Here is a 21148-nt window from a genome sequence, read left to right on the forward strand (position 1 = left end):
TATCTCAGGACTTCTACTATTCACATTCTGAATATTCATTGCTCATTGCACTAGAACAGGGAGACTAAACATTTCCTAGTGATGTAAATACCGTCTCTACTGTGTCCAGCCCACACATATGCTCTGAGGAAACTCACAAATGTAAACAATGTAGTTATCATATTTGTTCAAAGAAAGAAGGCAGGGAAATGAGGGTCTCAGTCAGATCATACAACTGTTTTATTTATTCTCTTGTGTTGTTTACAGTGTCTCCCATAAAAGAAGAACCCCAACTGGTAGGCAACGTGATTAGGGACCTTCACTGAGCCAGCAGCAACCACAGAAGAATGCAGGGATGGGAATGAGCTACTGGAACCCAAGGCAAAGGACTATTAGTGATAGTTTGCCTATTTCCTGGCCTCTAGTTGCTCGCATGGGAAAAATAGAAGGAAATACTAAATGACCATGTATTGAAATGAAGAATTTTGAAGATCTGGCCATGATGAGGATTGGAAGGAATGGGCAGGATTAAAGTCTGGGTGTTAAGCATCTTGTGCTAGGGACCACTTTGAGAGACATTGCGGGACAAGAAGCATTGATAACAGAATGTGGGGAGTATTGGGGAAAGGACCTAGCTCTGAACAGGGAGGAGGGACAGGGTGATGAATATGACAGAGAGGGTACTTCTGAGTGGCAAGGTGGGGAAAAGGAAGGGCAGATGCACTCATTCTGTCCATTCCTTCTTAATAGACAGGTTCCACTCCCAGGTAAGGTGGTCATGCTTGTCATCGTCGGTGAAGAAGGACTTGTTGTGGTAAGTGCCTCGGGCCAGCATACCCTTGGGAGCCTCCTCAATGGGAGTCAGGAACTCATACTCCTCTGGCCGAGGCCCATAGCTGCCAACCATAAATGTCGCTTTATCCACTAGGAAGAAAGGAAAGTTCATTAGGGTAAGAGTCTGAAAGAGAAAACAAACACAGCAAACTGGAAATTTCATAGCACAGCTCACAGTGATCAACGCCAAGAGCCACAGTTTCCAATACTGGCAAAATGTCAGATTTATATGGGGCACCTTTTTAGTTTCTTTAAAATATATTTTTTTTATCGGAGTACCTTTTAATAATACAGTTTTCTTTGACCCACTCTCAGATACTATGGACAAGTAATCTTCCATGGGTGGTCCCAAGAATCAGTGTTTTAAAAAGCATCACAGCTGATACTATCAGGAGAGTTGGGAAATCTGTGCCTTAAAGCTATGGGGATCAAGACTCTTTTATGGTAGATGTAGCAGATTATACCATAAAAAAAACTCCACATTAACGGAAACCTGAGTTCTGATCTTAGCTCTGCAACTATTTAAGTCACATAACATTTCTAGGCCTCTGTTTCTTCCTATATGCAATGAACTTCTTCTAATCTACAAACTATCGTTCTATGAACATATCAAATGGGGGAGACAAGGTAACAGAGGGTGATCAGAATGAACAATACTCATGGATGGAATCATTGGATGGATGGGGAAAATCAATAATTTGGTAAAAAAAAAAAAAGTCTTCACAAATGTTGAAAATAGCCAACCCAAATTATTAACAGGTGAATAACTGGGATATATATTAAGTAGAGCATTAGAAACTGTAACTAAGGCTAGGTAGATAAACAGGCAGGCAAAGTGTAGTTAGCTGTAAAGTGTTGTGAAGAAGCTTGGAGGAACAGCTACAGACATATCATCGTCCTCTTGCCTAACTGAGGCAACATAGTCTCTATACCCAAGGAAAATAGGAAACAGAAGTATTTTTTCATGAGACTTGGTATTGGAAAGACCAGTTAAGATCTTCCAGGTCAATAACCTTCTGTGGGGTTTGAGTCATTGAGTGGTTGTCTGTGTCCTGCAAATTTATCAGACAATTCTCTCCTAATCCTTTGATGGAACTGATCTGGGCAGTACCGTCTCACACCCCTGGAAGGAGAGAGCCCCCAAGGTAAGATGGAACTGTAAAAGTACTTCCATCATCTTTCCAAGTGTCATTTCTCCCTGCCCACAATAATGGAAGGAAACTGGAGGCAGTTCCCCAAGGCATGTACAGGTTAGGTACAATTTGTCAAGAGCAGCTGCAGATCGAGTAGTGTCACATTATGTCTCAATCACAGCTTTTCTCAACTCTAGAAAGATTCTATTTCTTTGTTTAAAAAATTCAGTGCTGCTCTCTGCTCCCTTACCTCCACTCCACAGCTGCCCACATGCTACTTCCGTCTCCCATTTCCAAAAGACATGCATAACACATACCACTAGATAGATCTTTCTGGTCTTGGATTTCTCTGACACATGTATACCTGTGAACTTTTTTTTTTTTTTGAGAGTATCTTAATATACTCCATCTTTATTCAAACTTATCTTGGTTACTCTTCCCCTTTATGAATAATAAGCTTAAATTCCAGAAACTGAATGCTGAAGGTTAGTGGTGGACCCAGTCTAAACTGGATCTCTGGACGTAGGCCTTACCATTGGTGTCGAGGTCAGAGGTACATATGTGCTTTTTCCTAGGGGGAGCGCCCATAGCTTTTAATCAGATTCTTACATGAGCCTATGATTAAAATTGTTAATAAGCAGAAGATTAAGTATCAGTGGGGAGCAGAGTTTGGGACAATGTAAAGTGTGGGTTCCTTACCTTTCACCCCAGTCCGGTAGGTATGCTGAACATATTTCAGGCCTGACACAATATCTCTGTTCACCTGTAGGTGGGAAGGATCCAAGCAGTTCAGATTAAAATAGGTCTTTCATTTTCCCTCATCTTTCATGCTTATCCTACCTAGCAGTTTTCTCTGAGGACGGAAGAAGATTGAGATTTAATTCAGAATAAGTGTTACTATTATCATTTCATGTGATGGTGAGACAGAGATTGGAGAGATCACAAGACTCAACATTGCCAATCTGGTTCTAATCATGGAATACTGTGCTGTTTGGTTTGGGGGAGAGGGGTGCTTAATTAAAACATTGTCTCAGTGTTCTTCATTACATTTATCCTTCCTCCAAAGGTCCTAAGAACAGTCTTGAGCTTCCCCTCCCTGATACTACTGGCCAGAAGACTGTCCTTGTCTTAGGAAAGGCTACAAAGGTACCAATGGAAAATATTATGTGAATACCTGAAAACCCTAACCTCAGAAATGATCTATCTAGCATGAAAAACAAACAACAAGGAGAAAAGCCGTAATGGAAAATCAGATTTAAAAGATGGTTGTGCCTGTAATGTCACTGAGACTGGAGTCTAAAGATGGGGAGATGGGCCTCATGGAAACATAGGCTTACTAAACTGATAAATAATGGGTGAAATCCACTCGTGTTTGGCAAGCATTTTGGATGTCTGGTATTTTCACATGTTGTCTGAGATGTCACCACTTTCCCAAACCTTTCAGAGAAAGTTCACTAAAGTAGGATGAAAATATATATAGCCCAAGCACTTTGTTTTTCCATGATTCATTTTGCCTAGGACTGAACTGCATTGCCCATTAATTTTATACAGTGCTCATGTTTATATAAACAAATAAAGTGGACATTGCGTCATTAGCTGGAGGGCTTGGTTAATTGTTCACCAAGATGAAGAATGAAAGCATCTTCAAATAATTTCTCCCAACAGTAATTATGGCTGCCTTCCTGTTTTGGACAGAATAATTAAACCAATTTATCAGTGCTATGTTTTGTTTTATTGGCAATGAGGTAGCTCAGCCATGAACCCTAGCTTAGGTTTTAGATGGTCACTCAGTAAAATCTGTCATTCAAATCTATCAAAAGCATACAGAATGAAAACAACTCCATGGAAGAAATTGTGACAAAGTGATGCCCTAACTTTCTGATTACTCTGCCAGATGTGGCTCATACAAATAGAAAAAAGTGAATGCATTTTTCTAGAAGTCTCTAAGTTAGTCCTTTGGTCTTTGTTATGAGATGTGGTCTGGTGGTAAAAAGACTGGAAAACAGTAATGGTGATTGCTACTCACCATAAGGACTTCAGAACTGAGCCTCCTGTTTTTCTACTGCTCCATAGAGGGTTCATTTAGTATAAATATGTTTGAGATGGGTAATAGAGAAGTACGAATATTCATAGAACTCTCTTCCTCTGTCTGCATGCCTTCCCATTGTTCCTCTCCACTCCCAGAGGAAGAAGCCTTGGTGACCAGAGGACTGTGAAAGTCAGAGATACTACGTGTCCTTGGGAGCAGAAGGAAAAGGGGGAGAAACTAGAAGAACCATGCCCCCCCGGCCAGGTTTTGGGGGAAGAAAGAGAAGAACACTGAACACCATTGAAAGACAGATAATGGAATAGCTTGAGAAGGATAGGTATTATCTCTGCTTTAAACGTCTGCTAGAACTCCCCTGGGAAGCCATCTGGTCCTGGATTCTTATTTGTTGGGAGATTTTTGATAACCGATTCAATTTCTTCGCTGGTTATGGGTCTGTTCAAGCTTTCTATTTCCTCCTGATTGAGTTTTGGAAGAGTGTGGGTGTTTAGGAATTTGTCCATTTCTTCCAGGTTGTCCAATTTGTTGGCATATAATTTTTCATAGTATTCCCTGATAATTATTTGTATCTCTGAGGGATTGGTTGTAATCATTCCATTTTCATTCATGATTTTATCTATTTGGGTCATCTCCCTTTTCTTTTTGAGAAGCCTGGCTAGACGTTTGTCAATTTTGTTAATTTTTTCAAAAAACCAACTCTTGGTTTCGTTGATCTGCTCTACAGTTTTTTTAGATTCTATATTGTTTATTTCTGCTCTGATCTTTATTATTTCTCTTCTTCTGCTGGGTTTAGGCTGCCTTTGTTGTTCTGCTTCTATTTCCTTTAGGTGTGCTGTTAGATTTTGTATTTGGGATTTTTCTTGTTTCTTGAGATAGGCCTGGATTGCGATGTATTATGCAAGAGGACTTTTGGAATGTGATGCTGGTGTTATAAATGCAAACTTTCTTGGATACTTTTCAGCAGATGTCAGTAAAGACTTAAAACGCTTCTCAATTATTTCCAGTTTTGACCTGTCATTTCTTCTAACTGGAGCCCCACGCTGGGACAGGCCACAGGTTGGTTAACATTGTGTGGGTTGCACACAGAGAATGGTTTTCTCTTGCTTGAGACAATGCTAAGTATCTGAAGCGGGTGGGACCTGAAAATTCCTTTCTGTGCCCTCCTCCTGCATCACCCTAATGTGTAACCCCGACCACTGCATCCTCTTCGGCTTTCCCACCACAACAGAGGCCTATGTTCCAGACCTTTTCTTCTCATCTTACTCCCATCAAAATTTACCTTACCTCCTTCATTTGGTACAAATGGGCTTACTAAACTGACAAATTAAGGCAATAGCATTAATGATTAAAAATTCAACCGATGTGTAACCCCTTCTAAGCATATTCGGATGCAATGCCTTAGATATAATTCTAGGCATATTTAGATACAATACCAAACTCTCGGGTGCTTTGATAATGAATAATACTACACGAAACAAGCAAGTGAACCATGGCTCAGTGCATATTGTAGAGTAGGCATCAACAAGTATTTTCAGAATGAAATTATTTTGAAGCATAATTATACGTGGTACAGAGTGATTGTCCACAGACCCTGAATCAACCCTGCACTGAGGGGAAAGAAGAGCCCAGTGTGCAAACAGAGAGGGAAGATGGGGTCTTCCTTGGTGGCCCTAAAGGTCCCTGAAGGATATGGCTGAGAAGGGCAACCAAGGCAAATATAAGCAATTGAGAGCAAACAGTACATCTCTGACTTATTTGTTTTCAGTCAAGATTATTTTTCTTCTTGCTTTTGGCTGTTCAATGGGGTATGCGTTCATTCTTTATATGTCAATTCCTGTTCAGCTTTTGCTGTTACCTGTTTGCTTGCTCCACAACTATAATTGTAGTTTCCAGTTATTTGCCAAGGTCCGTACTCCTGGATTTATACAACCATTGAGCAATTAGAACTGCGGCTCTATCTGTTCCATTGTTTACTAATAATTGATTCATTCATTTATCGATTTCTCAATAAGTATTCACTAAATATCATTTACAAAGTTTTGGGTAAGATATTGGAAACAAGAGATAAGTAATCTCTCCCTTTCTCAGGGCACTTGGGCTGTACAGGGAAGAAATGCCACAAATGGTACAATACAAAATAGGGTGTGCTTCATGGACGGGAGCGTTGGGAGTTCACAGAACAGTCCTGTTGGTTATCAATGGAGAGTTCAAGGCGAGGGCTCTGGTTGGGAAAAGGCATGAAGCAAGGGTGGGCCTCAGCAGGTAGAGCTCAGAGTTGGGGAGAGGACAGTCTAGAGAGGGGAGGTCAGGGGGAAGGAAACACAAAAACTATGACAGCATGTTAATGCAAGACATTTGGGTTTTTTCCTTCTCTGATTATAGGAAGAATTTAAGCTTTATAAAAACATTCAGGGAAAGATACTCACTTTGAAGTTAATTTTGACTCTGTATTCAACACCTTCCTTTAGCACAAAAGTTTCTTTTTTGAGAGCTTCAAGATCCCCTGTAGAAGTAGATTTAGAAAGAGATTATTCTCCTCAGAAGGAGAAACACAAGAAGATGAATGATTTAAACTCCGGAGCTGTTTGCTGGGCTCATCAGAGCAGCACAGTCCTCATGGCCCTCAATTCAAAGAATATTTGAGACTAGTTGCTACACACACACACACACACACACGCACACACACACTTGAAAAGCTGAAATCTTATAGCTAGATATGGAAGAAATGTGATAGTACTTTTCCCCCAAGTTTGATGACAACCCTAAAATATATAAGGTATTAACAGCAGTGAGTTGTGTGTGACGATGTCTTTTCTTTTTCTTCTTTAATGTTTATTTATTTTTGAGAGAGAGAGAGAGAGAGAGAGAAAGAGAAAGTATTAGTGGGGGAGGGGCAGAGAGAGAGAGAGAGGGAGATCCAGAATCTGAAGCAGGCTCCAGGCTCCGAGCTGCCAGCACAAAGCCTAATGCGGGGCTCAAACCCACAAACTGTGAGATCATGACCTGAGCTGAAGCCGGACGCTTAACCAACTGAGCCACCCAGGTGCCCCTGACAATGTCTTTTCTAATTGTCAATAATAAAAACAAGTTTTAATCAGTGATCCTAGAGGAACATCTGAATGATCTTGCTATTTTCTCTATTGAAAATGATATCACATATGTGGCCAAACAAAAAGATGATTAAAGAATATGCCCTTACCTCTCAAATAGATAAATATAAGAAAAATATTATATGGTAGTACCACCTAATTGTTTTTGTAGATTTGGTGATGTTTATGGCATTTTCTAGCTTTAAAAAAATTTACTTCTCTTGTTTTCCCTTTTATCATTCTAGATATATATTCACTTTGTACTTAATTTTGCTTTTGCATTTGTAATTGCATATTATTTTCCTTAAGGAGAGTACCTTAAGTAATAAAAGCTTCAGGACCCATAAAACCAGGATCTGACTCTAATTCCTGTACTTTAGGTATGGAGATAATCACTCTCTGTTCTTCTCCCAATGTGATCCTGTGTCATCTGACCTTCAGGGGTAAGTGTGTGTTTGTGTGTGTGTTTTGCTGTTTTGCATAGCTCTGTGCATGTGCTTCACACCATGTAGTATATATATATATGTGTGTGTGTGTGCATTTATATAGTATATATATATATATATATATATACACACACACACACACACACACACAGTTTTGTATATATACTATATATATATAATGTATATTGTACATATTTACACATATACACACACACACACTGTTTTCTATATATACTGTATATTATGGGTATTATATATATGTGTGTGTGTGTGTGTGTGTGTTTATACTGGGATTCACCTCAATAGCCTTTTTGTGACAGAAAGCCAAACTTAGACATCCCAATGCTAGGAAAGTGAAAGAAACTGAGTTTTCCCTGCAATACCATCAGGCCCTTAGATTTCCTCAGAGCTAATTCAGACCCCATCTAACAAATTGACAGCTGTACCTGGTAACATTACCCAATTTCACACAGGAAGAGGCCCGAGTCCTGGTGAGAAAGAAAGAGAGAGAGAGATTCTCCTAGAGAGATGCTAGAATGTGGGGGTAGCTGAACTTGTGTCTGCTGTAATGATTTCAGTTGAAGGGGAAGTGTGTCTTCTCAGCCTCTGATTTCCTCCCTCAGACAAGCCCATATAAGGCAAAGAGTGGATATGTCCTGTGAGAAGGGAGCCACCTGGCCGCTGAGCCTACTGTTCTAGTCATGCTTTGCTCTGTCTCATGAGTCCACCTTTTGAATCTAGTAATTTTATTTTTTGCTGAAGATCTACCTCGGACACCCTCAACCTCCTGGCTCTTCCCTCTCTACCCTGGGATGCACACGTCACCCATAATACCTGACTTCTCAGCCTGTCTTTATTGCCTCAAGATTTAAGTTCCAGGAAAGGACTTGACCCTTGTCACAATAAGGGGAAAAGAAATAACATCTTAATTGGTACATCTTTAGTGGGGGAAGTTGCTTATACAAGAATCAGAGCTTTAGGCTAAAATAGTATGTAACAGTAGAATTTCCAGCACTATTTAAAAGATTTTAGGGGTGTCTGGGTGGCTCAGTTGGGTAAGCGTCTGACTTCAGCTCAAGTCATGATCTCATGATTCGTTGGTTTGAGCCCTGCATCAGGCTCTGTGTTGACAGTTCAGAGCCTGGAGCCTGCTTTGGATTCTGTGTCTCCCTCTCTCTCTGTCTGCCCATCTCCTGCTTTTGCTCTGTCTGTCTGTCTCTCTCTCTCAAAAATAAACATTAAAAATTTTTTACAAATTAATAAAAGATTTTAGATTGCTTCTTGCCTTCAAGTAAGGTCTCTAGGTGATGTAAGATGAATATTTTCTCTGATGTTTAGAATGTGTAAATATTACATTTCAGAAGCATACAGCTTGCTTCTTAATATTTCCATCATCAGTCGCTTTATATGGATAGTAATTCCCCTGGTACTGTGTAGAGATAAAATTCTGAAGTAATTATGATACAAGTAAATACATCCAATGCTTATGACTGCACTCCCTCCAATTAATTAGAGACAGAGATTGAGCTTTTCATTAAGCATGGTAAATACTGCACTCTGAGAGCAATGATTTGTGAACCGATGCCAGCATACATGTGTCTGGCATTCACCTTGCTGGCATTTCCTTTTGCTGGGAGAGGGGGCAGAGACTAAGTGTTCCCTGAGATATCGCTAGACGCCTTTGAACAGAACAGATGTGTCCACTTACCAGTGAGGTCCATGGTGATTGGTCCTGGGGCACTGTCACAAACCAGGCTAAGCCGGGTGACCTTGACATTGGGGGCTGTTGGGTCTGCAGGATTCAGAAAAGAATGTAATTTTAGGGAAGAGAACATGTGGGTACAGTGTGTGTACATTTCAAGTAGGAGAGAAGGAATATAAAAAGAAAAGTGATATCTCTAATGTGGAGCGAATATACAGATGAAAGCGACAGATTCACTATGTTGGCCTTAATGGCCTCAGAAACTCGAGCAGGACTATTTCTGTGTCAAGCTTTTGGAGGCCCATCTTAGTTATCAACAGCAAACATTTCCTGAGTGGCTGTGGGTAAGTTCCTCTGCTAGATGGGCAGTGTCCATCTATATCCAATTCTTCTGTTGTGTATGTGGAAGAGATGAACGGTTAAGTAAGGAGTAAGGAAGAGAAAGAGAAGAAGGAAAGAAAATGTGAGAGAATGGAGAGAATGCCATCCGAGTGGTAGTCTGAAGTTCTTTCTAGATCTTCCTTATGTGTAATTTTTGCCTATTTCAATGCCAACTTGCACTTTATCTCCAAAAAGGACTTAATCCTGCAGTTGTCACTTTATGCAGCATACATAGATCGTGCCTCACTCACTGAGCCCTGGAAACACTTGGTATTCTTTCTTTTGCACCTGCTCCTGTGTTGCCAAAATGTATGCCTGATCGGGGCCCTCCCACCTCCCCCCATCCCCCTGTACACACACACCTGCCACCACAGGGCCGTCCCCCAGGAGTGTTTTCTTGTACTTGATTAGGCTTTCATCATCCTTGTCCATCTCCTGGAGCTCTTTCAGCGACTTCTGAGGTGGAGGCTTGTAATTGAGCTTGCTGTCCAGCTCATCAACATCTTCCTCCAGGTGTGCTTCTGGGTCCTTTTCAGTCATTTTAATCTATTTTAGAGACAGAGAGGACGATAGTCCATTAGCCAAAAGTCCACAGATATGGAAAATGTTTGTGGGGCTACTGGTAACACCATCCTTGCCCTAATGGACTTTTGTCATTGTCACGGATTTTCCAGGATATTGTTTCCTAATTTAATCTCATATTTTTACGCGATGAGAAGATAATGCATTTGGTCTTTTCTCGGATCTTCCTGAATTTCTCTGCACTGTGACAAATGTCTCCTGTTCACCGAATAAAACTGACAAGAAAGAAATAGCTCACTTGTGAATAATGTGTAAGCGAAGCAACATAACACAGGCAGCCCCAAATAATGAGCAGAGAGCCCCAGTTCAAATAATTATAGAAATGACCACAGTTCTCTAAATCCAGCCACCACCCCTCCAGTGTCAAAGCTCTTAACGTTGTACAGTCTCGGTTATGATGGTTTCAAAACACAGGGAGCCAAAGAAAGAGTTGGCATCTTCCCATTAATTGAATCTCTCCCTGAACTCCTGCAATACTTCAAAGGTAAGTCATGCAACGTTGTAGACCCCTATGATACCTGCCTGAGGTGTGGGAATGGTTCCCATCCAACACTCCTTGAGGGCAGGAACCAGGTTCTGTGTTTCTCTTGAATCTCCCATAATAATTGAATAGTGGAGGCATTTTATAAACATCCATTGTTTGATTTGTTTGGTTCTATAGCTAAAGATCTTCTGTTCTTTTGAAATGACATAAAATAACAAAATTAAATTCCTCCAGACGAAATGGTAAGGATTAGTATGTCTTTACTTTTACCTTCCATTGATCTCCCCTTTCTGGATCCCCTTCCCTTTTACTACCTCCCCTACCCAGATTTCTAGTGACTTTATGCGCTAAGGCCTCATCTGGGCATACTCTGGAGTCTGTCTTCTTCCATTATCACATTATAATCTACCTTTACTTGCTGTGTATTAAAATAGTGAGGGGAGATTCTTTTTTTTTTTAATTGATTTATTTATTTTGAGAAAGAGAGAGAGGCAGAGAGAGAGAAGGAGAGAGAGAATCCCAAGCAGGCTCTGCACCACCAGTGCAGATTGGGTCAAACTCGCGGAACCATGAGATCATGACCTGAGCCAAAATCAAGAGTCAAACGCCCAAATGACTGAGCCACCCAGGTGCCCTGAGGCATGATTCTAATTAAATTATTCACACTTAATTGTTAGTGACTGAATAATAGATTTTTTAAAAATTACCCATTTTAGGGCATGTGTAGTCAGAGATTTTCAGAGCAGAAAGGAAACTTAGAGGTGATATATTCCAACCCCTCATTGAATCATTGAAAAAATGGAAAGTCAGAGGTTAAGAGAAATGCTCAAATTCCTATAGCTGGAACTGCAGTGTCCTAATAAAGAGGAAGAAGTCTGTGCTGGAAGAATTTCAGACCCATGGCTGGCAACAATGGAGCTATTTGGGGGAAACACAGGAGGTATTTGGGTAAGGAGATAATTTCCTGATTTCCTTCAGTCCTCCCCCAAGAGTATGTCTCTTCCCTGCCATGTTAAAGGCTACATTGTTCCTGAGTGGCACAACTGTGAGACAATATCTAGCATATCTCATCTTAAATGACTCTGCAAACCTCTATAAAGTCCCCCAGGGGATGAAGCTATCTCTGGCAAAAACCAGTTATGGTTTTGAGTTTCGATGTCTCCATCATTGGCATCAGAAAGGAAAATAATTGGGAAGTGAAGCCAAACAAAAACAATTTTAAGAGAAAAGGAAGGAAAAGAAAGAGAAGAGAAAGAAACACTATCTCTTGGCTCATCGATCCTCTGCCAGCAAAATAACAAGCCAAACACTATGCGCTTGATCAAGTCTGCAAACAGCATTGCAATGCCCAGGTCCACTTCCTGTGCAGGAAGGAAACAGGCAGGCTTGTTCCTATGGCAACTCTTGCTTCAGCCCAAGATTCAGCACCACTCAAAGCTGAGCCTCTCACAGCACAATAAACATCATGACCAGCTCAACTCATATTCCAAACAACCCTCAGGGAAACTGAATGAACGGGTTAGAAAAATAATGAAGGGCGCAGTGGGTGGAGATTGTAGATTGTAGGTAGTTTGAGGACAATCATGAAGCAGTGAGATGAAGAGCAAACCAGATAAGACTAATCAGAAGAGACAGGCTCTCCTCTGATGACACCCAGGAGCCTGACTAGATACCCAGAATGGAAGTCACATAACAAACCTGTGGACAGGTCATCAGGAAGCCTATCTATAGATGAGGACATCTTGGCCCTCTTCAAAAGGCCTTTCTGGAATATATCGCTTGGCTCTAACAAATCATCTGCTTGAAGTCTGACCATCCAAAGATATCACACGTACCCACTAACTAGCCCAAGGTAATTTCCATAACCTCCAGGGAATTATTATTTTGCAGGCTGAAATCTCAATTTTGAAAGGAGAAAGAGAGGGAGAGAGAGAGAGAGAGAAGAAGGGAGAGACAAAGGCAAAGACCTGATCTCAGACAGGTTTGACAACCTCTGTGTGATCATTGGCAAGTCAATTTATCTGTCCTCTAGATCTTGATATTCTTACTAGTAAATCTGAGACTTATGTCAAGTCTAAATTTGCTTGATTCACTGCAAGCAGGTATACAATAATTGCTTCACAAAAATGAAACAAATTTGTTTAAAAGACATGTAAGAGCAGAGGATAGCATGAGGTTACTGTATAAAATTGCTGTAGTAAAGAGGAGAAAATTCAGGACCACATCAAAATAATTTGTTTGTTTGTTTTTTAATGTTTATTTATTTTTTGAGAGAGAGATTGACAGAGTGTGAGGAGGGGACAGGCAGAGAGAGAAAGACACAGAATCCGAAGCAGGCTCCAGGCTCTGAGCTGTCAGCACAGAACCTGATGCAGGGCTTGAACCCACGAACTGTGAGATCATGACCTGAGCCGAAGTTGGACGCTCAACCGACTGAGTCAACCAGGCGCCCCAAAATAATTTGGTTTAATCACATAACATATAAAAAGGAAATATGAAGCTAGATGGTCCCAAACCAGTTCAATCTGGAAAGCTGAGTAGAAAAAGAACTGGAAAAGCAATTCTCAAGGAAACTTCTTTAAAACATAATGTTTGGTGAGCACCTACTATTTATAAGACACGGTGCTTTAGCACACTCATACTGGTATTTAAGTTACTCTCCAAAGTGGAGAGAGGGCTGGGGGATGGACAACCACAGTGGTTTGGTTGGTTCATCTTTTCAGAAACTGTAGGTCTCTTGACAAATCTGGTGAAAGTCACAACTTAGAAAAAAGGAATACACCTATGAGATTGTGCTTGCAACCCAGAGGCTCCTAGGCTTTACTGGAGTCCAAGATTAGAAACATGACCTTGACACTGTGACTTCTTGGAAACATGAAGCAGAGAGTTGAGTGTTAAAATGGAAGCTTGCCTGGCTGGGTCACTGATCCCACCTAGCTTTCAGCTGAGAATCATGTGTATCAAACCCCAAATGTTGGCTTATGTAGAAGCAGAAGGAGATACCGGGTAGTGTCTATATCTGAGGGAATGACACAAAGCCTGGCAGAGGAGCAAAAGTGCAAAGGGCACAGCTCTTTGGGGGAAGAGTTCTGTTCAATATACTTGATTTTGGATAATTATCTCTGCTTTGAACTAGGACTTCATCACGTGTGGATTTTGGTTCTGGCTTTGCTACTGATCAGCTGTAACACCCTGAGAAGATGTTTCAAATACTGCGGATCTTACTCTCCTTATCTTGGGGTTTGGGGGGCTGGAGCACACAACCTCTAAGTGTATCTTTCCTAAGGTCTCCATCTGTAGATTTCTCTTGCCCTGCAGTCATGTGTCCACTAAGCCACAGTCATTCAGTTACCTTATTTTACTTGTGTACCCAAGAGACTTATCTATCTCTGTTTTACTATTTCAGATTTGCATGAATTCCCAAAAGGAACTGCATTTTTCATTTCACAGTTCATCTCTGCAGAACTTCAGATCCTGCCAAAGCCTCAGCCACAATAGCTTATATAGTTTGATGATGATTTCCCAAATTATACGTGCGCATATATTTAACCACAGATATCCGTTTTCTCTTTCTATCCCCCCATTTTATGGGTGCTTGCTAAAGTGAGAATAGGCATGTCATGGAAATTCTATAGACTATCTTCAAGTATCATCTAAAGAACAACTGATTTTCGGGGTGCCTGGGTGGCTCAGTTGGTTAAGCGGCTGACTTTGGCTTAGGCCATGATCTCACGGTTTGTGGGTTCGAGCCCCTCATTGGGCTCTGTGCTGCCAGCTCCGAGCCTGGAGCCTGCTTTCGGATTCTGTGTCTCCCTCTCTCTCTGCTCCTCCCTCACTTGCGCTCTCAAAGATAAATAAATAAACATTAAAAAAAAAAAAAAAAGAAAAACCGGTTCTCTTATTGATGGTAATAATTATAATAGTTAACTTACATAATGCTAAATGCTTTCCTGAGGATTATCTCATCATCCTCATGACAGCCTTGAGGACGGGTATTATCATTCTCTTCAGGAAACTAAAGCTCAAGTAAGTAACTTGCCCAAGATGACATGCTGTATAAGGGGCCGAATTATATCTGAGCCCAGGTTGTCTGGCTTCCAGGAGCAACGATCTGTTGCTTCAGCCGTCTTTATTAAGAAGTAAAGATAAAATTATAGAACCCATTAGTCTTCTTGGGAATCTATCTTGAGGGTGCCCAGGCTGCGGTAAATGCTTCTTTGCAAAACTCTGCAGGCTTTAGCAAGGCAGGGAAGTGTCATATAAAGAAGGTTTCCATGCAACTCTGCCCAAGTCACCTGGCACAGGTCACCGAACCTCCCTGTGCTCCGGATTTTGTCCTCTGCAGAATGAAATCATTGCATTGGAAGGGTTTCTGAAACCTCTTCCTAGTACAATGAATGCTCGAACGCTCCTTAATTTACAGAAGCCTCTGAAACGAGAAAAGAGGAAGTGGAGGTGGGGTAGGGGAGAACCCAGTCCATCTGTGTAGAACATTCTGGCTGGTCTTTTCTCACCTTCCTCTGCAGCTCACCCACTGTTCCACAAAGAGCAGAGCTGGGGTTTTTTTTTTGTCGTTGTTGCTGTTTGTACGTTGTTTTGACTTTGGCTTTTTAAACAGTAAAAGTGGAATGGACAATGAACAATTACGTGTTTAACGAGGTTAGCGTGGGCTCCGTCAGGCCCTGAAGCACATACTGGTTTTGTGTGTGTGTGCTTACTACTCATTATCTTTATCTTCTATTTCACTGATGCTTCCACAGATGAGTTTTCACAGTGAAACCCTCACACCCTTATGTTTGCTACTCAGCAAAGCAGTGTAAACATGAAGGGTGTGCTGAGTTAGGAACTTAATCCTCTCAGGCTCAATAAAATGCCACATTAAATTAGGATGCTTCCTCATGGTGCAAGAATGCCATAGCACCAAAGTGGTGGTTTTGCTTGCAAATTCAGTGAAATTTCCAAGACCTCGCAAGTGAAATACCCTTAAGAATTTGCATCCACCTCGGGATAGAGCACCCTTGTCTGGTTCACTAATGCAGTTCTAAATAAGCCGAGGGCCAGAAAAGGTGAAACTCGACTTTAGATAAAACAAATCACCTCGTTATGTCAAAGAAAGGTGATCTTCAGTGCCTACTAGAATACGGACTTTGAGTCTGATGGGTCGGAGATTCAAAACGCGGTTCTGTGGGACACCTGGGTGGCTCAATGGATTGAGCATCCAAATTTGGCTCAGGTCATGGATCTCATGGTCCGTGAGTTCAAGCCCTGCATTGGGCTCTGTGCTGACAGCTCAGAGCCTGGAGCCAGCTTAAGATTCTGTATCTCCCTGCCCCCGCTTGTGTTCTCTCTCTCTCTCTCTCTCTTTCTTTTTCTCAAAAATAAATAAACATTAAAAAAGTAAAATAAAAACAAAATGTGGGTCTGCACTGAATTATTGCATGACACAAGTAAATTATCAACCTAGCTGAGCCCAAGATTTTCCACTAGTAGTGCGGGAGTAATAATCTTTCTTTATGGGGTTGAAGAATTGGAACAAAGACATGAAAAGTTCCCGGCTGTCCTGGCCAATGGTAGATGCTGAATAAAGGACCCATGCTCGTCCTCTGCTCCCTTCCCAGCGATGCCATCTGTTTTGCTGAACACTTTCAGCAAAGTGAGGTCACTGACTGCCTAGGCACCAAGTGCTTTCCCTTGGATCTGCGGTGTTGACAACGTCCACTCCTTCCTTCTTAAAAATAGATTTTGTTTCTTTGAGGCGTACGGAAGAGACAAGAAGTTCTGGGAATCGCAAGGATTGTTTATTAACTGGATCAACCTGAAAATGGGACTGTCACTATTCTATTTCTTTAAAAAAGCTTCCTCATGGGCAATTTAATTTTAGATTCTATTTATTGCTCCCTTTCATAATTGAAGCCAGAGTTCACTCTGTGAATGATGAGAACTGATAAAAGACACAGGGGCGGCCAATGGAGAAAACTTCCTTTGGCTGTGGAGCAAAACACTGTGGAGATTTAACTTCTGTTCCCAAGTTGCCAGATCCCTCACGTATCTAGACGCGCAGGCCATGAATATTATTAGATAGAAGTGGTGGGGATGAGAGAGGGAAGTACCAGATGTAGGGGGATTTCCATCAGAGAAGTACCTATGCGAGTCTGAGCATTCTCTGTCACCGTGTCCCGTCCTTTCCCTGCTGACCAGGACACGTCCCACTTTCCCCAGCTCTGGAGAGTTGGGCCATCCCTGAAGGACGGTCCACATGTCAGAGCTGGTCAAGGGTTTGGCTCTGCTTTCCTGGCTGTCTGGTGATTTGGCTTATCTGGGGGAATCCAAGGTCATCCCTCAGGACACCACAAGCTGTCTGGGTTCTGGAGTCCTCTGTGGTTTCTCAGTATTCCATAGCACCATGGCGGGATTGGTGCTTCCCAGGCTCCTCGGGGCTGCTTTCCACCATCTTAGCTCTAGGAAGAGCATCCAAGAGAGCAAAGCTGGATGAGGGGAATCGACTAAGTGCCTGAGAGTCCCTATTAGGGTCAGTAAACATTAAAATCAATCCAGAGGAGGGGACATATTACTAGATGCAGAATTCTTTAACATTTTCCTTGGTGGGAGAACCAACGCATAATTTCTTCCCTGTGTATTCACAATACATCCTTCTAACCCAGATTCATACGTGGAAGGAGAGAGGACTCAGTGGACCCATTCAACTTTTCTGGGTGTCTACCCTGTGAAGTTACTATGCTCAGTATTTTTGCAGATATTTATTTTATTTTAAAATTATTTTTAAAGGCTTATTTATTTTGGAGAGAGAGGGAGAGAGAGCGTGCACACACAGGGAAGGGGCAGAGAGGCCGGGGGCAGAGGATCTGAAGCGGGCTCTATGCTGAATCAGAGAGCCTGACATGGGTTTTGAACTCATGAATTGTGAGATCATGACCTGAGCCGAAGTAAGCCGCTTAACCAAGGGAGCCACCCAGGCACCTCTGCAAATATTTATTTTAACATTTATTTATTTGAGACAGAGAGAGAGCATGAACAGGGGAGGGTCAGAGAAAGAGGGAGACACAGAATCTGAAACAGGCTCCAGGCTCCGAGCTGTCAGCACAGAGCTCGACGCGGGCCTCGAACCCACGGACCGCAGATCATGACCTGAGCCGAAGTCGGACGCCCAACCGACTGAGCCACCCAGGCGCCCCTGCAAATATTTATTTTAAATAATCCTCAACAAAAACTTCATTAGGCCGTTATTAAGCAAAATACTACACTGCCATAACTCAATACAGTCACAGAAGTTTTAAATTAAGCATGAAAATAAGTAAAGACACTCTCTATAATCCCTTGTGCCGACAAGATCAGGCCCTCTAAGAAAGCTTTACTGACGTTTTACCAGCTCTGGCTATGGTGACCAGAGTACAGGGGACTCAGTAAGTGCTTGCTGAGGGGAAAAACATTGAAGTTTCGGGAGCAACATGAGACCCATCTCCGGGTATGCCAGTATGGACTTTAATCCAAGGTCCCTGACAACATAACACTGACCTACAAACAAGGGATTAGAGAAAATTTCTCCCATGAGACATTTCTTAAAATGCCCTTCTAAGGCATTGTAGCTGTTGGTTCTTTTTTTTTTTTTTTTTTTTTTTTTTCACACCAGTATGTGACTTTAGTCAAATAATTTAACACTTCTGAGCCTTACTGTCTCCTCTGAGTCCTCTCAGGATTCAGAGTTGAGTTTCTACCAAGAAAGCACTTGACAGATGCTGGTTCTTCTCTATCTGCTTATCTGCTTAGGTTTTCCTCCCTGGGGCTTCTCTCCCTGCTAGCTGCAGTTTGTAACATTTTGTGCTCCCAGGCCAATCTTTCTGTCAGGGTGACTTTGCTGAAAACAGAACCTCGATGCTGCTCACAGCACACTTCCCTAGGGACAGATTCATGCTCTCCCAAACAAGGAAGGACGAAATTCCAGTCCCTGGAACACTCCAGTCAGCTTTTGTACATCTGTGACATAGCTCTTCCACAAGTGCTGGGACTGTGTAGCATACATGAAGAATGAATTCTTCTCTCAGAATTCTACACATCTTACAAGAGAGCAAGATGATCTTACTACTTATGCTTGTGTCATATTTGGATTTGGGAGGGATATTTTCTTGTCCACTTAACAAAACAAAGCAATGGCAAAGATCAAGGATGTCTACCCGTGTCTGAACCTCCTGGGCCAACACCGGCCTCTTGATTTCCCTTGCTTGGTCGTTCCTGCAGTGAGGATCCAACACGCTCACCTCGATTTCAGTGGCTCTTGGTCTCCACGTGAAGGGGTGACTATGGGACCTCTCTATGAAAGCAGTCTGCCTTCCCTAAGATTTATCACACCCAGGATAAATTACCCTAGGTCTAGAGTTTAATTACAGACAAGATCTATAAGACATGCTGACTGGGGCGTCCTCTAAAGGGAAGAAAGAATTTCAGGTCATGCCTAAAACACTTCTTTCTAATGGTCTCCAAATTTAGTGGCTTCCCAGATCAGGTATCCTAACAGATCTATTTGGATTTTTGTAGAACTCTCTCTATTTTTTAATGTTTATTTATTTATTTTGAGAGCGAGAGAAAGAGAGGGAGAGAGGGAGAGTGAGAAAGAGAGAGAAAGAGAGAGAGAGAGAGAGAGAGAGAGAGAGAGAGAGAATGTGCACACATGCATGAGAGGGGGAGGGGCAGAAGGAGAAGAAGAGAGAGAATCCCAAGCAGGCTCCACACTGACAGGAGCCTGACATGGGGCTCAACCCCACACACCGTGAGATCATGACCTGATCTCAAATCAAGAGTCAGACACTTAACTGACTGAGGCATCCAGGTGCCCCAGAACCTATCTCTTAATAAATTATTTGGTGCCTTCCATGTCTGCCTTCAGTTCTCTTGAATGTAAAGAGCTATTTTTTGGCAACAATACCCGCTATCTTTCCGCCCGTCAGACTGCAGGCATTTAATAAACGGTTTCTGTTCATGGTGGAAATCTGTCTCTGCATGACTGAGAAGTAAATAACAATATGTTCTACCATACTTTCCCTTCGATTATTAAATCCCACCGTACTCCAAGGGAGGCTTTCATTATGCGTTTCCCTCCTATCCCCAGAAAAGTTCTTTAGTGGCAACGAGTTTAATGTTTGACAGCTTTGAGTCTTTATCTTTTTTGCTTTGCAATCAGTCTCTTTCAATCTACTTAAAAACAGGAAACCACACATCTCCACCCCAGCAGCAACCCATCATCTACCAGCATGTTCCACACCAGTTTGTGTCCACAGTCTTTGTGCTTCTGAACTCGGCTAGATGCCCAGTCCTACCTTGTAGGAAACCCCTCCGGGCACTCCGCAGCAGTTACACTCATAGTCCTTTCACCAGACACACAGGATTTCATCCCCAGGGCTGCAGGGCACACCCTCCCCTCCCTCGAGGGGCTCTCTCCCCTGAGTCATTGCTAACATTCCCTGCTCTGACTTCCCCATTCTCTGCAGAACTGTTCCAACAGCCTCCTTAGTACTTTCTTATCATGAAGTTTGTTTTAAAGAGGAATTGCCCTTCTAAAAAAAATAATAAACTGGAGAGGGTCGTAGCCTAGTTGAGAGATTTACCACATTTCCCTGCGCCCACCTAGAGCCTCCCGCATCCGAGGTATTTCAACTTACATTCAGTGGCTCACAGCTCTCTGGGGTGCCTCTGTCTCTTACTCTGACTTCTGAGTACTGGCAGTTAGAACAGGAAGGAAGTTAGTGAGGGGAAAAAAAAAGTGTTTTAAACCTACTAGAAGAGGAAACCCTGGGCTGTCTCAAAGTCTGTTCCTTTGGACTGCATATCTCTCGATCAGTCAACTGAACAGTGTTCTTGTCAATTAATGGGACATGTGGGAGCATGACTGCCCGTGTGAGTGTGAACTCGGGTATGCATGAGTGTCCATGCAAGGGCATCGAGGCCATAGCCTTGAGCACTACGAATAATTGTGTGGGTGTATCTAAAAATCGAGTCATTTCAGTGCATAAGCTTCTTGAGGCAAGTATCCTTGAAACCAGTGGCAATAAATTCGCACCAGTGTCACTTCATAGCACTGACGTCTCATCCTATATGGTCTCTGCCAGCTTTCTCATCAGCCAGATATCTTGAAAGTTTGCTGGCTGTGAATACAGAGTGCTAAGGAATTACGAATGTTAACTGCATATACTTGGCCCTAAACTTAAAAAATTGTCCTCATTTTTTAAGGGGTTTTGGGGGTTTTGTTGGTATAATTTCAAAATGCAGCTCTGTACTGCAGCACAATCAAATGTTCCTTGTCGTTTTGGCCAAATGTTTTAAGTAAAAAACGTAAAGCACTGCTTTTGATTAAACCTGGGAATGAAGATCACAAAATAGCATATAACTTCATTAGTTCGTTGTCTTCTACCTCAGAATTTGTGATAATTTAAGTACTGAAATTGACTTTGTACCGTATCTA

At 42.0% G+C, this 21148-nt stretch overlaps 1 protein-coding gene across 1 annotated transcript; it reads right to left on the reverse strand.

The window, feature by feature from the left end:
• Positions 1–195: 195 nt before the first annotated feature.
• ARHGDIB (Rho GDP dissociation inhibitor beta) lies at positions 196–20447 on the reverse strand. Its single transcript, XM_007082762.3, has 6 exons — positions 20349–20447; positions 9974–10157; positions 9237–9320; positions 6420–6496; positions 2646–2709; positions 196–903 (listed from the first exon to the last, which is right to left on the reverse strand). Exons 2-6 carry the CDS (start codon positions 10149–10151, stop codon positions 704–706), a joined length of 603 nt encoding a protein of 200 aa, XP_007082824.1. The 5' UTR covers positions 10152–10157; positions 20349–20447; the 3' UTR covers positions 196–703.
• Between the last annotated feature and the right edge of the window lie 701 nt (positions 20448–21148).

The sequence above is a fragment of the Panthera tigris genome, chromosome B4 (assembly GCF_018350195.1).
Source record: "Panthera tigris isolate Pti1 chromosome B4, P.tigris_Pti1_mat1.1, whole genome shotgun sequence".
NCBI lineage: Eukaryota > Metazoa > Chordata > Mammalia > Carnivora > Felidae > Panthera > Panthera tigris.